The following is a 19952-nucleotide window of genomic DNA, read 5'->3' on the forward strand; positions in this document are numbered from 1 at the left end:
CAGGGTAAATGTTAATTACAATATTTATTACTCTTTTTCAGAGTGGCTTACAATGTCATCCCTTTATACAGCAGGACAATATTATAATAACTATACCACACCATATTATATAATAATATGGTCAAATATAAAAACGGTGAAATAGTAAACTGACATTACTAGAACTATCCCATAATGTGAGGCTCATCTGACAGAAACAGACAGAAGTAACAAGGACCTGAAATTAAGTGGTGTTACAGCTTTCTTATAAAGAGTTAACGAAATTTCTTTGTGTGCATTTAAATGGACATCTAGAGTTGAACCAATCAATGTCAAACTCAGATCTTGCCTGTTCAACAAATAAACATGACCTATGAGTGACTTAAACTGACCTAAAATAAAAATACCATTGCGACAGTATATACATTGTAGACCATTCTTAATTTCAAATGACTGGAGAAAACCCAAAGAATAAAAACACACGAAAACATGCCCAAACAGCAAGGATGCTATAGTGTGTATTTAAAAGCACTGTAAGGCAAAGTAATATGAAATAGATTGACTAATGTTTTCATAATCAGGTGACACCTTCAGTTTTTTCCTTAGACCGAAAAATATCACACACAAGCTTTTTGTTATACACCCGGACACACCCAATGCCAGACATTGGCACAAGACTAGCTACAGTTGGTGAGGAAAAAGTTACTTATGCAACGTTTGCTTTGGAGTGAAGACAAAAGGTGCTCAATTATTGATATAAATAATGAATATCACTCATCCTCCATGCAACCTGTTCTCAGATGTTTCATTTGCACCCCAAATCCACTATAATCCTGACAATTTAAAGCCACGTTATAATGTGGACACTGATCCCAAAATTCGGACATTTGGTCCTCTGTCCATTTGAAAACCCACATAGTAATGCAAAATAACTGACCTGGTTCTCATGACATCCACCATAGCATCCCTGTGTTGCTGTCTCAGAGAGTGAGCTGGAGGACTTAATCCATTCTTTGACGGGCTGTTATGGAGAAGAGAGTCCCTGGAAGTGAAGGGCTGCTGGGATGAAGGTGTGCCGAATGTTAGCCGGGGTGGGTGGGGTCAGGGGTCAGCGGCGAGAGTGCACTTCTGAACCTGGGCGGACCTGAGCAAACAGCAGGCAAATGCCTTTCCTGAAAACTGTGCTGTACTTTCTCCGCCGTTTGCATAACAGATATGGTGTTCGGCCCTCTGGTCAGGGTGAGTCAACCTTGCCCGCAGCCTCTGGCCTTGTGGTTTTCCATCCTAATTTGAATGACAAATATGTTTCAGTAAACATGAAAACTTAACTTGACGACAAGGCTCCTCTCCCTACCTTCTCATTTGCTCTCTAACCTGTCCTCCGCATTTTCTTTCTTACTCTTCCCACGCTGACCTGCTGCTTACTTTTCTGGCATTGAAGAGGACTTTGTGTAGTATTTCTGAGAGAGAGTATTTCTGAGAGAGTATATCAAATGATATCAAATTCATAGCTGCCATTAAGTAACAGCTCAGCCAAATTTACTTCCTAGAGGCCTGCTGGAACTGAAAGCAGGCCTGGTTATGTAGACACTGCATATACAGCATACTCCAATTTACTTGACGCTGTTTGATATCCCCCTTTACCTACACATGGTACAGGGTTATTAAAACTGTACACATTATTCACCCAAATATATCACATTTTTACAGGGCTAGCAGTTGGCCTATCCGTGACTTGCATAGCTTATCACATTTGTTCCTCTGGACATTTACTGAAGCTTCTTAAGTGCATCTCCCAAGGGTACAACAGCAGTGCCCTACCCCATGAGAATTAAACCTGAATGCTGAATAAGTCATCGCTACGCAAACAGTGAAAAATGAGCAAAACACCTCAATGCATGAATTCATTGTATAAATGTGATTTCACTTATTGTCTCAATAACCAAAAATGTAGTTTGGCATGTGAATGTTTTGAAATTTTCTCTGCAGTTGGGGCTGCCAATCTCTTACAATGGGCTGATTTTAGACCATGCTGGCTGCTGATAAGGCCTGTTTTGACAGAATGGGCATATGATGGGAGTCATGAATGCAAATTTATATTTGCAACAGCAATATCAGGCATAACAGCCTCTTTGTGCTGTCATTACTGGAAACACCTCATACTCACCTTTCACACTTGCAGTTTTGCATGCATACTTGACCAACTGAGGTGAAAATTTTTCTTATGTAGTACAGATTGCGAGAATATGTGTGTGTCTTCCCTCAGGTGAGGTTTTCTGTTGGATCATTGCAGCTGAGGCCAGAATTTGGAAATCGAGAGCGCTGTAATTATCACTAGCATTTAAGCACGGTGCCGGTTGTACACTCTCATGCTCCCCTGAGGATTAATGTGTTCCTAAGACCAATCATTATTACGTTACATTATTGTCATTTACCAGAGGCTCTTATGCAGACCAACTTACATTAATTACTGGTTTTTACAATTATATCCATTTATACAGCTGGATATTTACTGAGGCAATTGTGGGTTAAATATCTAGCCCCGAGGGTACACCAGCAGTGCCCCAGTGGCGATTCGAACTAGCAACCTCTTGGTTACAAGTCCTGCTCCTTACCGCTATGCTACACCATTGTCCCGATGACCGTCATAACAATAGTCAGAAGCCAGCGATAACAGTGGCTAACAGGCTTTAGAGCCCTTGAGATAACAACAACAGAAACAAAAATGCAATCATAACAAAAACCGCCATCACTACAGCCAACAACCGTTGCATCAAACACCACTACCCACAACCACTTCTACCAGCAGCTGCAACAGCAAGCATCATCCGCTGACAAAATCAACACACTTCTTATAAAGCCAGTTTCAAAAGCTCAAATTGACAGGTGAAGTCACAGATAATGTTGCTATTGTTCTGAGACAGTAAACAGCTCTTCATACTTGAAATGACGTAACAGACCGATGATCTAATCTGCGGCCGCGTGCTGACCTACCAGTGAACATTACAATCAGGCCTTTACGAATGCCATGTTCACGAGCTGATACATCAGATTACTGCTTCTATCAAAGGCTTGTTGTTCATAGGTTCTTCCCACATCTGGGTTATGCTCCTTTTCTGAACTATCTCCCTAGTCAGTGTAGCCTGGCTGAATTCAACCAAGGCCTAAATTCAATTGAACAACAATATACTTTTACTTGTCCCTCAGCTGAAAAACAGATCAGTCAGCCTTTTGCCCCTTTAATTCATCATCTCATTCAGCACTAACTGTGCAGACACTAAGCTAGATGAGCTATCCCACATCGTGCTACGGCACTCTCTTTCTTTCTTTTTATGCTGAAAATTGGAGTAAAAGTAATGAAACCAAAATGCTCGACATGTTAGGTCATCTTTTATCAATGCTTCACCTGCGTTATTTGAAGTTCAGGGCAAAAGCAATGTGCATTATATATACTATATACAGTACCAGTCAAAAGTTTGGACATGCCAATGCTTTCTTTATTTTTACTATTTTCCACATTTTAGAGCAATGGTAAAGACATCAAAACTATGAAATAACACAAATGGAATTATTCAGTGACCAAAAAAGTGTTAAACAAATGAAAATTATATTTTAGATTCTTTAAAATAGCCATTTTTAATTTAAAAAAAATTTTGGAAAGAATTTTAAGCATGTGTGTTTAAAACAAAATATAATAATGAAATATGGCATTCAGTTGTTTTAGAAGCAGACTTCCACAGCATTCTTAAGCCTGTAACATTATAAAACCTCTCAAACCATCATGTGGGTTGTTCAGAGATTTCTGTGCAACATCAGCACCATAAAAATTATTTAATTAAATTAATTTTTAAAACATTAATTAAAACATAAAACCACAAGCATTCATCAGCAAGAACAGAGTTACTGTCCATGGTGGAAAACATTGTCAGTACATATTTTCCATGAAATGCACTGGAAAAACACTGCTACAAAGCAGGATAAAACAAAGTGACATCAGCTGCTTAATACCTCTTGTCATGTCCTTGTAGGTGATGTGTATCAAACTGTTTGGCTGTATTGCAGTGCACCTGTTGCATACGTAGTATGAAAATGACTTAACTGAAATTTAACCACATGCCTTGAAAACATAGAATATGATAAGCAGCTTTTGACACTTAACCCATATATATCCCATATATATCATGTTTCAATGACTCTGTGCAAAATTATGTAATTCTGTTTAAATCAGGCATGCTGAGTGAATAAAAATATCCTAGATGGCCAAGAATGAATAGTCTTTTCTTGAGAGGAAAGTGGAATAATATATCATATAGTATTGGTACATGGTTTTTGACAGAAAAAATTAAGAATAACTTTTGCAACCTTTTATTTACCTTAAAGTACAGCCTATTGCAAGCAAGGGCAATAAAAATGCCTTCCATGTCAGCAGCTGCATTTTATTTTTCAGGTCCAGAGATTTGGTTTTCAAATGAACAAATGAGGAACCTTGCTCACTTTGCATTTGGCTGTGGTGTGTTTGCTGCAGGTTAGATAAATAGATGTTTATTTATTTATATAGTCCATAGTCTTGTCATGGAAACAAAGGTATACAATTCTTAAAGAGTAATATTGTTATCAGTGTTATATTGGTTATTGTTATTCATTATTACAATTGCTTCAGTATTGTTGTTATTATTGTTTCCACTGTTTTCTGACCAATTGATATTCTGTTTCCTTTAGATTTTCCTTTAGCAAATTGTACTTGTTACATCATGGAAACAAAGATATTTTTGAGAGAGAGCTACTTCCCAAAGAGTTATTCCATGACCCTCACAAAAATATTTAACAACTTTAAGACTCAGTCCTATGGAATGTGCTTTCAGTACGTGTCAACAAATTGCACATACTGGAAAAAACTGGATAAAAAACATTGCCATTTTCATACATGTAATTGTATGTATGTACTAAACTATGTATTCAGAAATGACATTTATTGCAAAATATATTCACCATGTACAGATCATATTGCCTAAGAACGTAGCCACAGGTAATGTATTTTGAAATATCCATTTTATCTTGAAACAAAATACCAAATACACATTCCAAATGTAACACACCGAATTAATTGACATATATAACTTTCACCTGGTCAGTGGTGACAGACTATGCTAAAGGGAAATTCTAAAGATATACATTAAGTAATATGTATACAGTAGTGCATGGAACGCCTCACAGTAAAAAGATTTTGAGCAAAAGCATCTGCAACATTTAGTGAAGGAGTCAAAAAACCATCAGAAACGGAAGCAAAGGAGTGGATGTCATGCAAAGTGTTCTGACAGTGAAAGCGATCATTGATGTCAGGCTGATTCACAGCTGGTTGCTTGACTTCTGGAATTCTGCAGCTCAGTGCCTTTTGGCTGTTCATTTCCTTAAGTTTTCTTTTGGCTGCCTTTATGCAGATTAACAGTGAATTTACATTTATTTTATTTTGCATTGAATCTCCATTGCCTGTATGAGGTCTGTGTGGCTGGTTTCACTTGGTAATGTGTGTGTGTGTGTGTGTGTGTATGTGTGTGAGAGAGAGAGTGAGAGTAAATTCATGTATGAGTGCCTGCATGCACGCTGGTCACTAATTATTTTAATAGCAGAATAATAGTTTGGAAACTCTAAAATCAGTCCTAATTGGTTCACTTTACATGGGGGTTGCCTCTATTCGGCAAGGTTCTCCCCCTCAGTAACATCAACTGACTACTAGCTTTTTCCAATCGAAAAATAAATGGTTTACGACAAGAGACACTGCAGTTTGTCTCTCTTCACAGCTGTGGTGCTTGTGCTTGTAGATCTTCATCTTCTTCCCCCTGTTCAAAACCAAAGGCTGCCAAGGTCAGCTGACAGCTATATCTAAACTTTGCGCCGTTTGTATTACCCTCCGCAGTGACGCCCTGTCAAGGGTGTGCCTCGGCTTTGTGTGTGATGGTGCAGGGTTTTTGCTCTAGCTCACTGGTGCCCTCCACAGGATAAATGAGTTACTGCACATGAAATTGTCACAGCTGTGCAGTATGGTCCTGCATTGAAATGCTTTCCTTTCTACTGGATGAGCGCAGCCAGCTCGCAGCTGTGACTTTGCTACTTTCAAACCAGCATGAATTCATTGGTCTGACAATATAACACCACATCCTTAGTCAGAAACGGCGCAGGGATCACCACATCATTCAACAGTACTGAACCACTTCTGTCAAAGTCAGTCTTGAGTGATGTTTAGGAAGTGCCGTTAACGCCACCGGCCTTGCTGCAGAACCGGACTCCAACCAGACTATCGCGGAGGGAGTCCGAAAAGACAAAGATAAATAAAAACTTTTGTCATCAGAGGGTATGAATTACACATAAACACACAGGTTACTTGCACCCTTTGCTGTCTGTGAAACATGATTAGTAAACGAAAAATGTTCATTCAGATTGATGCAGTATGCAAATTCATAATATCATCTGTCCACATTTTGGTTACGCCGGTACAAAAGTCCAGTTGCCAAAGCACCCACACGTCGCTTGTCAAATTACCATTCTCGATCTGAATGTCATATAGCGTTCCTGTTGGCTGTAGTTAGTTATCTTGTATACATTGCAGAGTTTTTAAACTGGTTTAGCGGAAATATTACAGAACTTGTGTTCAATAGCTAGGCTTACTTACTCAGTTTGTGCGCTATCTTCAGCTGTATTTAAGGGTTGCCAGACCGAAAAAAATTTACAACTCAAAAGATGCATCCGACAGCCAAAAAACAAACGATGTTTTTTTTAAAGCAACTGAATATTCAAACGTCAGTGTGTGGTCTAACCACAATTTCACAAGGACACAATTTGACACAAAACATGACTCCTTCGGAATGGCAGAGTTTCGAGTACCTTGCTTATGATACTTATGTTGAGTTGACGTGAGTTTTGGAAAAGGACAAAACACCAGCTGACTTTTCAATCCTACAAGTCCTCATTAGCGCCAGTTCAGAGGAGAAATTTAGCGAGATCTGGCATCCCTCTCGAAGACGTCACCATGTTTTATTTTAGTTCCGGGTTTGGCGAGTTCTAGCGCGAATTTTAATAAACAGTAACTACAGAAAAAGCAGGGACGGTAAGTAGACCCATTGTGAATCGAGATTTTTATGTAGCTATACTTAAAATGATATTTTGAGTTTTAGCGAAAACATGTATTTAGGCTAATGTAGCTAGTGAAATAACGATTCGTAATCCGACATCTGTTATTGAAGGCAGCTCGGTTGCACGTTGGCTAACGTTGTTCGGATTGCTTTGTTATAATTACTTTTGCGCTAGCTATCAGAATGCTAATTATATATAAAGCATCCCATGAGCAGATGAAAGGGGTGCAACGAAAATATTTGCTGTAGAAAATAGAAGCTGACATGAAATGGGTTGCTAAGTTAGCTAAGGTTAGCGAGCTACCTTGATCCGATCGTTTGCATTTGCAAGTTAGCTAATAAACATTTCCAAAAAAAAAAAAACAAAACGCGTTTTAAGTCCTTTAACGGAACCAGTTGGACATCAGAAGAAAGGAGAAAAATGCAGGACGCCCGAGAGTATCTCCAAGAAGGTAAAGAAGATTTTGATGCATTGTTGTATCAAATGTAACATGAGTGACGTTGAGAAATTAACAGTAAATTTTAGCTAACTGACGCAGCCTTAGAGATGGAGCCTTTGCTTGGTGGTGCCCTCAGGTGTGCTGAGTCACCTGCAGATGCTGGAGATGGAAGCGCTGAAGCTGTCCAGCCAGCAGCAGGCGGCCCTGGAGGAGCAGACCCGGGTGGAAGAGCTCCGCCTCACGGTGGAGAAGCTGCGGGCCCAGCGGGACCAGCTCAGAGCCAAAATCAACACCACCATGGTGAGAGAGCTCTCCGACAAATCTAATGTCAACGGAGATCGTTGTGGCCATGTTGTCTATAACAATATACAGTATGTGATATGTGTGTTATGATATTATATATGATACGATGGTGTTTATTCCGCTGTGTTTGCACTGTAGATATACTGCTGGATCCGTCTCAGTATTCTTTCTGATGGGCACTGTAGTGCCCTGTCTCGCATGGCATCCCACATGAATGCACCCACAGAGAATCTGCTGCTGTGGATCTTCTCATGTGACTTGCAGGGCTACTCCCACAGATGTTGATCACTGAACTTGCATACACTTGACTGTTATAATCAGCGGGATACCAGATATAACAATTCAGTGTCTAGTTGGTTACGTTTTTGGTGTGTGTTCAAGTCTGTCCAGCAGCTAAAAGCTATGGTGGACCACAGAAACGAGGAGGGTGGTGATGATGGTGACGAAGAGGGTTGCTCTCAGAACTCAGAGCTTCAGCTGGCTTTGCTGATGGCCAGGCGGACCCAGCTGAAGGACCTGCTGCTTGCTCATCACCTCATAGGTACGGGACAGTCTTACTGAGACGTGCACAGCTTCAACCAAAGGCTAACAAGAAGCATGGGAAGATCATGTGAAACACGGCCATACATGCTCGCTGATGTTTATAGTATGTGGACTGGTTGATATACTGGGCTACGTGAACAAGATGGACAACCCAGATCTCCTAAAGATCCGTGAATCGGCTGTGTAGCTAAAAACAAAGGCAACAGAAACACACAGTAACCATTTTGGCAGACAGACTGGTACAGTTACAGCTCATTACACATTGAATATCTGGTGTTACTGCTGCTCCACTCAATCAGATAGAATGAAATTTGGGTAATGAATTATTTGATGGACAGATTACTTGTCTTACCAGTGCTAGACTACCTTATATTGGATCTAACAGAATTTTTGAAAACCTAAACTTTCTCATCCTAGTTATTCAACATCATGTCGGTGTTGTATGTCAATTGAAATATGCAGCTAGCATTTTGTTCTGATGATTACTGCTTGTGTTTTCATCATTGTTATTCTTGTCTTCACCTTTGGTGCTCTCCCTTAATCAGACATTTAATGCACTTCACAGGTATAATTCTATGATGTGTTTTCTGTCTTTTGCAACAAAGCAAATTTTAACTATTCAGTCTTCTTGCTGTGGTGATCTTTAGTCTGATGACCAGATCAGCGTATCTTTTGTTGCTCATCAGCAGTTTCCATAAATCTCTGCAGCTGCCAGACTCAAGGTTTTATAGATAAACGCAGCACACAGCGGGTGGATTGCATTGCCCACTAAATTAAATTAGATTGGGGCCATTGCCTCAGTTGACATTTGAGAGAATTTGACTCTTGACCTTCCCGCGTTCCGCACGGCTAGTAGCAGTCTCGCCCTCTCTCAGGCGGCTACGACATAACAGCGACCCGCAAGGGCAAAGGGGCGTGCGTTTCCATAGCCACCGCGTTCGAGGGCCGTTACCTGGAGACGTACAGCCTGGAGATTGACGTGAACCCCCGCGCCGTGCGGATCTGTCGCCATGACGTCCCTCCCTTCATCCCCCTGGAGAAGCTGGCCCAGGAGAGCCTGCAGACAGACCTGAGGGCCTTCCTGCACGGCCTCAGCCAGCACCTCAACGCCTTCGTCAGCCGGCGCCAGCAAGTGCGGCTTATCCAGGTACCACGCACACAGGGGATGAGGCTGAGAGATCCGTCACCGGGGTCACTGTTTGAGATGCTCGTTAATTCATCACAAATGAATCGGGGTTGGCTGGAATTAAGAGTTGTATTCTTTCTCATCAGTATTCATGAAGTGCTAACTCAGGATGTGTAAGTCTGTCTCACAGTGCTCTAATAATAACATCCATACTGAACACAGGATGAGTGCTGCATTAAACCACTTCAACAATGAATGTGCAAATGGCATCCAATATCAAGTGCTATTATACAGTGTATATCACTGCAGAGTATCACTGGGTCTAATTGATTATGCAGTAGTACAAAAAAGGATATTGATATGCAATGCTAAACAAAAAATGAGATTGCTATGCAAGGATATACAAAAAAAGGATATCAACATGCAGTGATAGACTAAAATAGGAAAGATATAAGTGGTATAACTGTGCAGGGAAAAGAGGTGGCGCTTCCGGCCTCTGTATGACGGACCAAAGCCAGTCTTTCCTCCCCCGTCTGTGTCTCGTTGCAGGAACTTCTGCGGGACTCTGTGGAGGTGATGGAGAGCAACGCGCTCTTTAACGTGGTGGTGCTGATGTGCACCGAGGCCGGGCAGGCCGACAAAGCCGTGCTCTGTACGCTGGAGTACGCCGACCTCACCCGCTACCTCCCCACCAAGGTCACCGTGGAATCGGAAGGTGGGGGGAAAAACGCCGCTCTCCTCTGAGAAAGCCCTCAGTCTGCTTCCTCTTGAATCCGGAAGCATTTTGAAGCCGGAGTTTGCCCGCCTGTGTTGTTTGACTGTATGCTTTCATGTGACGACACCACCCAGTGGTTTATCTTTAATGGAGACATCACTGTAATAACAGCGTCTTGCTGGGGGACAGAGGAATAGTAAGACCTCCAGTGTTTTACTCTCAGTAATAGAAAGTGAGGGGGCTACGCTTTGTTTGTGTTGATTGAAGGAATGTCTTGGCTGTGCACCACCAGAAATGCGAACATCTAAATTTTTGGTTGCAAGCCTACATCCCTTACTTCTAGGCCAAACTTGTTGTTCCCTTTTTCTTTTAGTGTGTGTGATTTTCTGCATATGCATTGTGAAATTCTTTGTTGACATGCATAAGGGATGTGTGTGTAATGTGCTTTATTTGATTATCATTATGGTGGATGGTTTTACGCAGCAGGACTTTCGGAGCAGTAGTGTTGACAGTGTCGTAAATGTGACCCTTGTGCGCGTGTGTGTGTGTGCGTGACTCTTTATGTCTCTGCCTGTCTGGTTGCAGACACGGCCCTGCCCGCCTCACCCCCGTGGAGGGAAAGCCAGTCTCTGCTCCTGGAGACGCCGGCCCACACAGCCCTGCTGACCCTGAAGAAGAAGGGACTGATCGCCTAGCCCGGGCCTGCACATCAGCACTGCCCTATGCACACTCTGTGGAAACCAGCGCAAAGGCTGTGCACTCACACCTGTAAATAGCAATCTAGCCAAGAGTCTTATATGCATTCACCAAGAGTTATTTATGTGTGTTGTCCCTTTTTTAATCATCTGAAAAGAACCTTGCGTGTTGGCAAATTCGGTTTTGGTGATGATACCTAATTGCATGATCCAACTAAAGAAAGGGTTTTGTGTATATGCATTTATGTATAGGCCACCTGTTTTTTAGTTTAATGGCACTGTTTTTTAAAGAAAGAACTGTTTATGTTTCAAAAATAAATTACCTTCACCCTGGATGTGTTTTAATGATGGGTTTTTATACATATTGATATTTAACAGGTATTATTTGATCTTCTTCTGAACTTTCGTTTGAGAGCTGTGCGTTTTCCACTTACAAAAATATACTTGATTCCTATCTGGTTGGCTTCCTATTTGGTCAGGAATGTCAATTTTAAGTTAATTACGCAGAGTTGTGTCCGGCAAACAACCTGATAACCCACAAAAAAGTTTGCTTGATGAAACACTAACCACAATGACTATGTTTACATCCACACAATATTCTGAATAATAGTCTAACCCTGGTTATTGTCACATTCTGAATAAGCTATTTACAATCCCCATGAAATACAGGCATACATACCGTACATTTGTATACAGAATATTCCTGTACACATGGTAATCCAATTATTCCAACTGAGCCTTGCAAAGTCTAACACTAATTATGATTTTGAAGTCTTTTCTTAGCACTTTCATTTTTTCAGAATCGCCTGTTGCTTACAGTTGTTTCCTCACTACTTCGTATCCATGACAGCTAGCAAGTGAGTTATGACCCAGAATTCCTTTGCAAAACACTGAACATGTGTGGTGTAAGCTTATTGGAATATTCCAAATATTGTGTTTACATGACTCAATAGTACCTTAACAGGTGTCTCAGTACTAGAATATTGGTTTATTTGGGCTGTGGTGTTTAGAATAAAGTATTTGCGTAACTCATCACAGTACACATACCAAGCGTGTCTTTTTAAGCAATATTTGTACTTTTTAGTTCCTTACAAAAATGTTTTACTAATTGCGAGGGCTGCAAGACTTGTGTTGTAAGAAAAGTGACACCTGATCAAATTTGTTACCCAAAGCTGAGAGGATGCACCGTGGTTAGATCTGGGTCTGGGTTATCACATCTGCCCTCTGCATGTCTGAGTTGGAATATGGGCGGTCTCGAAAATGATTGGCATGTGTCATGTGGGGTATATCAGAGCAAGGGCTATCAGAAGAACAGCAATCCTGCGGATTGTCAAGTTTTCACCAGTATGCCCCTAATGTCTCTTAAACTGCCGTTTTATTGATGTCTGGTTCCTGGCCGTGGCTTCCTTGACTGTGCTGGTCTCTGAGGTATCGAGTTTCCTCAGAAAGGTCTGTATTTTCTCGCTCAGTTTGTCTCTCAGGAGGAGCTTGAGCCGTTCCTTCTCCCGCCTCTCCTCCTCCAGCTGGCTGGCCAGCTTCCTCTCGGAGATGCTGTCGATGGCGGCGATGGTCTTCAGCTGCAGGATGGAGAGCAAGTGGCCCTCCGCCTCCGGGGCCGTCCTGTTCGCCACGGTCACGCGCGGAGCGAAGGTGACGGTCGATTTCGGTCTCGGTGGCGAATTGCACCTGGGTTTGTGCTCCTCCTGCTCGTCGGTTGCCGCCGGAGACCAGCTGCCCCCGGGGGAGTGCATTTTGAAGGCGTGTGCAGACTTAGATCGCCCTGAGACCCGTGCGGTCTTTGCCCTCTGGTAGGGAGCAGACTTGGAGGAGTGCGGTCTGCTGGTCTGTGAGGCTGGCCGGGCGGAGGAGAGACGCAGCGGGTCGAGGGTCGCTCTTTTAGCCTCCGCTATGTCTGCCTTGGCCCTGTCGATGGTCGCGTAGGGCTCACACACTCTCAGATGAAGTAACTTCTTGTGCTCCTTGAGTAAGAACTCCCTCTGCTGGCTGAGGGTGGTGAGAATGAGCCGGTGCTTGCGGTCGATGAGGTCCAGTGTCTGTTGGAGGCGGACGTCCTCGTTCCTGTTCATCTGCCTCACGTCTCTGGCCAGCGCAGACCACGGCCTTCTGGAGTCGGCCTGCTTACTCATCCTGCTCTTTCTGGAGTGCCTGCCAATTCAAAGTGTCGTCTTTTACGCTTTCTTAAGAGTCCATACTCTAACCACTGTAAGCCATCGTTTCCTGTAATGTTTTAATTCAGCTAAGTTGGAGCCAGTTGACACATTTCAGTGGTTCTCTGCAGACAAATGTGAGAATGTTATCAAATCCATTTAATGTTACCAAATCTAAGTGTTTCTCCTGCTTAGTACAGCATGCCAGTCATCTCTGGCTTGTCATTTTTAAGCACAGGTGTTGCCAGTGTGAGGTGAAAACAACCATGTGTCTTTTGCTGTTTCTGGGTTTTTCCACACTCAGGGTCTTGATTCTTTCACCCACCCCTTCACTGGCAAGGGTATAGTTCACAGATCAGTACATCTAAACACCGTTAGCAAAAACATATAGGCCTAGGCTCATTTTCACTGTGTATGTAATATCAACATGTACCTCGTTGCCTGTTGCTGTATTTCAGCAGAGAAGGTGCCTTCCTTCCTACCGTAGTTAAAAGGAGCGCTTGTTCACTGTAAATGCATATGCTTCTTGGCAGCAGGCAGCGTCAACAATTTGCAACGTAACAACCGCATTTAACTGTAAATTTGTCGTAAATCTTACCTGAGTGAGCACAGTGCAGCCGGCAGAAGAGGTGTTCCTCTCCTTTGTCTCCGTGTGTAGCATCTGAGCTGTTTGGATGTGAGATGCGGAAGCTGGTTTGTGGGCACAGATTTGCTGCTATGACAGCTGGATTAGTAAACACTGTAATTCGGTCTGTTCTTGTATTGAAGGGCATTCACACACAAAATAATCACACGAGGCGTGGACACGGTAATGGAGAGAGACTTTATTGTTCTGCTTTAATCCCTGTATCATGTTCTCAAGAGCAGAAGGGTTTCTTTTGATGAAAACGAAACCAAAGTAAGCAGTTCAAGTGAGGCTGTATTATGCTGGTGCATAACTACCAAGATAACCCTCCATATACATTAGGCTGAGATTTTTTGGTCTTCTACTTAACTTGCTTTGTTTAAATTTTATTTTAAAATTTTAGTGTTTTGTATGATTTCCGTTTCTCAAGCATTTACATCACTAAAAGAATCCCATTGCAGTTTGAGTGGGAAAAGGGTTGGTAGCCGTGTATAATTCCTTACATGGTGTACTAGGTGTAGTAAAGCCTTTATTGCATGTTAAACACACCCACTTAAAACTTTCATATGAGAAGTGCCCCTTTTCTTTATCCATTAAAAACAGACCTGCTGCATGTTCACGTTTTGAGACATTTTACAAATCACACACTTCCAGACAGAAAAAAATGTCAGTGCATTGACTAAATGCATGTTTAATAGCTGGCATGCTGCATACGATAAGTTAAGGAGGCTCTTCTCTAAGAAAGGCCCAATATGAATCCAGTTATAATTATCATTACTTTAGCAAGGTAAAGCAGCACAATCACCAAAACACACCTATGCGATTTTGTTTTCACTAATAAAAATTATACAACATCACGATTTGCATGTTTGTTATCACATTGATTCGAGGGCGGGTCAGCCGTGTATGGTAATCCCTTGCTGATGAAAGATGATTCAGCCTTTGACACAGCCATGGGGTATTTAATTACAGTGTTCCTTAACAGCTTTATACATATACAACAAAATACTCAAACAAAACAAGGAAACCTGACAAAAAAAGAGGTTCACTGTGTCCAATGATTTCATAAAATGTTAACAATACATACAGACACATGTAGTTATATAAATCGCTGTTTATTACGGGGGGGTATGCTTACACTGAAAATGTTCAAACCAAGGTGTCATTCACACCTCCGAGATAGATGGCGATAGAGTCCGGATTAAAGCGATGTGGTTGCGGATCCTCTCTGCGGGTAGGACTCGTTCTGTGTCTGTTTTGAGGCGGAGCTACGTTGAATCAGGTGAAAAAAAACGGGTGCGGTTTTTTGGCGAAAAACAAGCTTATAGGTAATTTTACTGAGGTGACGCTAAATAATCTGAATGCTAAATTTACACTTTTGTAAGCTTTTGGTGACAGAATGCACGTGGCTGCAATGTTGTAAGAGCTGTTTGCAGCAGAGCAAATCGACTCAGATCCGCATGAAGTTCAGTGCTCCCCCAACTAAGTCTGTGCTGTATATTAATCTAAAAAGACATGAGGGCAAAACCAAAAGTCACCCGCTATCACCGCTTTAAAATTAAAGTCATGCTCTTTTTCATTTTTAACTTTGACACAACTGTTTTCATACTTTAAAATCCTTGCATATAACTTACTTGAAGTCAGCAACTGATTGTATTGTGATACAATTTGCCATCTCTATAGTTCAGTCTCTGACACCACTTTCAGCCATTCTGCATATGACTCTCTGGTTGTCACTGATTAATTTTGCTCCTCAAACATACATAATAACATAGTAAATTTACAGTGTGTAAGTCCTTAATAGTTATTAAAGTTAGCATGGTTCCATAACCGTGCATATGTTTCCTTGGGGAAACTGAAATGGTTGTTACTAACTCAGCTGACTCTGATACTTTATAGACAAAAAGTGTTGGTGATGCCTAGATGATGTGTGCATTCGTTACTGGACTCTGCTACTACAGCAGCCTGTGGGGCATCAGCCCATCCTGTGGGACATTTTTAGCAGAGTCAGCACTCTTTTTTTCCCCTGGATGGTGGACTGGACCCCTGGTGCATTTCAGCAAATGCTGGCTTGGCTAAGTGATGCTTGGTGGTCTGGGTCCTGGTTCATTTCAGGAGATGCTTGCTGTATGTGTTGACGCGCCAGGAGGCCCAGAGAACCTGCTCTTGCGGACCGTCCCCAGGCCGGAGCTGAAAGATGGAGAGGTCCTCGTCAGGGTTCGAGCCACTGCTCTCAACAGGGCAGACCTGCTGCAGGTAACATCTGTGCGGGAGTCTGGTGGGGACCGCTGAGGGCTGTGTGATCACACGTCAAACCAGGAGGTCACAAATCCATTACTCAGCTCAGTGTTCAAACGCTTGCTTATTAGGAAGACCCAGGGTTTTATTCTTGCTCAGCATTTTACATCAGCCTAAGAACCCTTCATAAAATCCAGCAACATTGCTTTTTTAGATCTTTATTTGGCACCATGGTAATGTTACCCTTTTAGATCTTTATTTGGCTTCATGTGAACATTGCTTTAAAGCAGTTGTTACCGTAGGCACTAGGTATGTTGTACATTAACTGCTGTGTGCTTGTATTTTAATGACTGTTCTTCAGCTTGGTGATGATTATTGTGTTACTGGCAGATCCGTACCTGCTCCTGCGGTTTGTATAGTTTTTGTGACATGTATTTTAATGTATGCTGTCAGGCTGATCTTGTACTGGGAATCGCTCTGGATTAGAGTCTTCTGGATAACTGAACGGTTGTGTTTTCAGCCTTAATGTGGTAAACGAGCTGAAAGGAAAGGACCCTGTGTGTGTGTGTGTGTGTGTGTGACAGAGGAGGGGGCTGTACCCCGCCCCTCCGGGCGCGAGTGACATCCTGGGCCTGGAGGCCGCTGGAGTGGTGGCCGAGGTGGGGCCAGGGGTCAACGGTTGCTGGAGGCCGGGCGATCGGGTGATGGCCCTGCTGTCCGGGGGAGGGTACGCCGAATTCGTGGCGGTTCCAAAGGCGCAGCTCATGCCAATCCCCTGCCACCTGACCTTCCAGCAGGCCGCTGCCATCCCCGAGGCCTGGGTCACTGCCTACCAGCTCTTACACCTCGTAGGTGCGTTACGGCCACGCCCATCCACACACTGTCCTGTTTGTTCCATGATCAGTGGACACTCTCCTCCAGGGCGAAATACACTGCTCACATTTTCACCCAATGGCCATTTAAATCACTAGATATTTAAATAGCCGGATATACCAACCATTTAAATGGCTGGAAATTTAAACAGCTGGATATCCTGGATATTTAAATAACTAGATATTTAAATAGCTGCTTATACTGGCTATTTAAACAACTGGATATTTACATAGCTGTATATACTGGCTATTTAAACAGCTGGATATTTAAATAGCTGGATATACTGGCCTTTTAAATAGCTGGATTCATACTGAAGTCATTTGGGTTACGCGCTTTGCTCGAAGGTACAGCTGTAGCACAGCAGTTTTGAACCCACAACCTTTTGGCGTCAAACCAAACACCGCCACCATTTGTCAGTGTCTCAGAACTGGCCTTGCAGACAGGCCGGCTGTAGCGTTAACCCCCTCCTTTCCTGACTGACTTGCACCACCCCCGCGGTGGCCAGGCCTGCATGCGGGTGTGGGTCCTGAGAGAGGGTCCTGAAACAGGGGTGCCTCTGCGTCTCTCCTGCAGGCCGGGTGCAGCCGGGGGACACCGTGCTGGTGCACGCCGCGGCCAGCGGGGTCGGCACGGCCGCCATTCAACTGGCCCGCCTGGCGGGGGCCGTCCCCATAGCAACGGCGGGGACCCCCGAGAAGCTGAAGAAGGCCGAGGAGCTGGGTGCGGCAGCGGGAATCAACTACAGACAGGAAGATTTCAGCGAAGAGACCCTGCGCTACACTGAGGGTGAGAGACTCTGTGGCCTTCAGCAGAGGAGCAGGAAACAGGATATTTACCAAGTCAAGCAGTGCGGGGTGTGTGGGTGGTCAGCTACCTGTATAAAAAGAAAACAGGAAACAGCTCTGCAAAATTGAGGGAACATTGCGTAAGTGTTCAATCACTGTAATATAGAAAGATGATACAGTGTAACATGATGTTCTTTTTACGGATTTTTTGTTATGTATTATCGTGAATGAAGGTGGTGGGTGAATTATTACACAATTATCTGTTGTGTAAGACAGACATGGATGTTACTTAAAGAACAGTACAGGTATAGGTGGTAAGAAAGTTGTAACTGTAAAAGCCAGTCAGGATCCTCTCTGACCTTGACCTTCAACCTTGTGACCTGAAAATCGATACTCTTCTCGGGAACAGTGAGGGTTATCATCTATGTATAGATTCATCAAAGTCCCTGATTCACTGGCAGGCACAGAAAGGGGAAGCTGCTGGGACAGGACACTCTGAGCACGTAAAGCCCCTTTTGATGACTTTGTCAACAGGCCATAAAAACAGTTGCCTGCACCCTAATTTTGGCAGGGTGCTTTAACCTTCAGCGCCTTCACATAGCCGCATATTTCCACAAAATATCAAAGGGACAACGCCAGCTCTTGGAATATCTGTGCAATATGAGTGTGATTGGGGGGGGGGGGGGGGGGTGGGGGTGTTTCAGGGGTGATTCAGATAGGTACATCTGTTGATGAAATAACTGCCAGTGTACCCACAGACACACTTCCACATTACGTGACGTGGCTTGTCAAACCGAGAGGGGTCCCTGTGAAACGGAACGGGTGTGTCCTCCAGGTCGGGGGGCGGAGGTGATCCTGGACTGCATTGCCGGGGCCAACTGGGAGAAGAACGTGGCGTGCCTGGCCGCTGACGGCAGATGGGTGCTGTACGGGAAGCTGGGAGGCGGCCCGGTGAACGGGGACCTGCTGGGCAAGCTGCTCTCCAAGCGGGGCCAGCTCCTCAGCAGCCTGCTGCGGTCACGCAGCCCACAGGTAGGACCCGGATACGGAGGGGTCCTCGCGCCGAGGCGTCCTCGTAACTGCCTGATCAGAACAGCGCCCGATTTTGGCAGCATTCCGTACTCTCCCATGTGATTGAATTCTGAATTTCAGGGTTTTTTTTGTCCACCTAGAATGTGTTTATTTGATGCGTGATCAATCAGATAAGAGAATAATTACAGAGGTTACAGTGTCAAAGGATCCATTAGAAATTATTTAAGCCATTCCAGACAGGAAGTTCTCTAAAAAAAAAGTTAAGAGGATGGGTATACAGGCAGGGTCATCTTCTGAATTGCCAAACATGACAGTTTCCCAACAAAAGTGAATCAATCAGAAATAGAAGTGGTAGTGAAAGCGATCAGGCTGCAGCTGAAAAGCACATCTGACGGTGACAGGCAGAACACAATTGCTACCAAATTTCAATATCTTGTCTTCTCAGTATTATGGTACTGTTTCATTTTGCTTTGAGAATAAATGCACTATACTCTGTGTGATGTGAGAGTTTTCCTTCTGCTCCATTGATGGAGAGCTTTTCCATACGGTTCCCTGTGAAGGAGAACTCGCGCCTCATACTCGACTTTTGGTGTGTGTGTGTATGTGTGTGTGTCCCAGTACAAAGCGGAGCTGGTGCAGTCCTTTGTGGAAACGGCCCTACCACACTTCTCCCCGGACGCTGACCCCGCCCTCAGACCGGTGATTGACAGCGTGTTCACCGTGGAGCGCGTCGCCGATGCTCACAGACACATGGAGGCCAACAGGAACATCGGCAAGATCATCCTTGAATTTCCCGCCACCGAAGGCTAGCGCTGACGCTAACACCACCGCCCGAATCGCGAGGCCTCCAGTCCAGAATTTGGCTCCATGTCCGTCGGGCTCCAGGGCCAGGCCTGCTGTGTCACCGGCTGCCCTTGACTTTGACCGACAAATGAAAGCAGAGTTTACCTACACGGCATGTTATTTGGAATTACGGATCATAATGACTTACCATTATTATTGTAGATCTGCAAATAATTCTGAATAATCGTTTGTCCTTTTATAAATGACGGATAATCAAACTGGATATTCAGTCAAAGTACAGGCAAATCAGGGAAAGATCAAATCTAAATCTGTTCATCAAAAGAACAAAGAGAGCTATTATCGGAGCGGCCCGGTCACCCTCTCATTAAAGTCTCTGATGAGCTCGTGGCAAACAGCCTCGTGCATTCTAAGGATGGACAAGATAATGGCTGTGTCCGTGTGAACGGGGCACACCTGTTGTACTCTAATCTCCACTCTCGGTCCGTCCCCCCCCCCCCCC

At 43.6% G+C, this 19952-nt stretch overlaps 2 protein-coding genes across 3 annotated transcripts; both read left to right on the forward strand.

Annotated features, from left to right (window-relative positions):
• Positions 1-7022: 7022 nt before the first annotated feature.
• cenpo (centromere protein O) lies at positions 7023-10991 on the forward strand. 2 transcript variants are annotated; one of them, XM_036543118.1, is made up of 7 exons: positions 7023-7081; positions 7486-7558; positions 7683-7846; positions 8231-8390; positions 9268-9539; positions 10068-10233; positions 10819-10991. In XM_036543118.1, the coding sequence occupies exons 2-7, from the start codon at positions 7528-7530 to the stop codon at positions 10926-10928; spliced, it is 903 nt and encodes a 300-aa protein (XP_036399011.1). In that variant the 5' UTR covers positions 7023-7081; positions 7486-7527; the 3' UTR covers positions 10929-10991. The 2 variants fall into 2 exon arrangements, with proteins under 2 accessions (XP_036399011.1, XP_036399010.1); XM_036543117.1 differs by lacking the exon at positions 7023-7081 and having other exon boundaries at positions 7380-7558.
• Positions 10992-15839: 4848 nt separating this feature from the next.
• Positions 15840-19600, forward strand: tp53i3 (tumor protein p53 inducible protein 3). Its single transcript, XM_036543096.1, has 5 exons — positions 15840-15977; positions 16544-16811; positions 17406-17618; positions 18453-18649; positions 19268-19600. Exons 1-5 carry the CDS (start codon positions 15840-15842, stop codon positions 19457-19459), a joined length of 1008 nt encoding a protein of 335 aa, XP_036398989.1. The 3' UTR covers positions 19460-19600.
• Positions 19601-19952: the final 352 nt, after the last annotated feature.

This window comes from Megalops cyprinoides, chromosome 12, assembly GCF_013368585.1.
Source record: "Megalops cyprinoides isolate fMegCyp1 chromosome 12, fMegCyp1.pri, whole genome shotgun sequence".
NCBI classification, from domain to species: Eukaryota; Metazoa; Chordata; class Actinopteri; order Elopiformes; family Megalopidae; genus Megalops; species Megalops cyprinoides.

What these genes read in the sequence shown, in the direction of transcription:
- tp53i3 (XM_036543096.1), top strand. Translation starts at nt 15,840, where the DNA reads ATGCTTGCTGTATGTGTTGACGCGCCAGGAGGCCCAGAGAACCTGCTC. An exon ending in CCAGCTCTTACACCTCGTAG is followed by an intron (nt 16,812 to 17,405) that starts GTGCGTTACGGC and finishes TCTCTCCTGCAG; the next exon opens with GCCGGGTGCAGCCGGGGGAC. An exon ending in TGCGGTCACGCAGCCCACAG is followed by an intron (nt 18,650 to 19,267) that starts GTAGGACCCGGA and finishes TGTGTGTCCCAG; the next exon opens with TACAAAGCGGAGCTGGTGCA.
- cenpo (XM_036543118.1), top strand. Translation starts at nt 7,528, where the DNA reads ATGCAGGACGCCCGAGAGTATCTCCAAGAAG. An exon ending in GCTTGCTCATCACCTCATAG is followed by an intron (nt 8,391 to 9,267) that starts GTACGGGACAGT and finishes GCCCTCTCTCAG; the next exon opens with GCGGCTACGACATAACAGCG. An exon ending in GGTCACCGTGGAATCGGAAG is followed by an intron (nt 10,234 to 10,818) that starts GTGGGGGGAAAA and finishes GTCTGGTTGCAG; the next exon opens with ACACGGCCCTGCCCGCCTCA.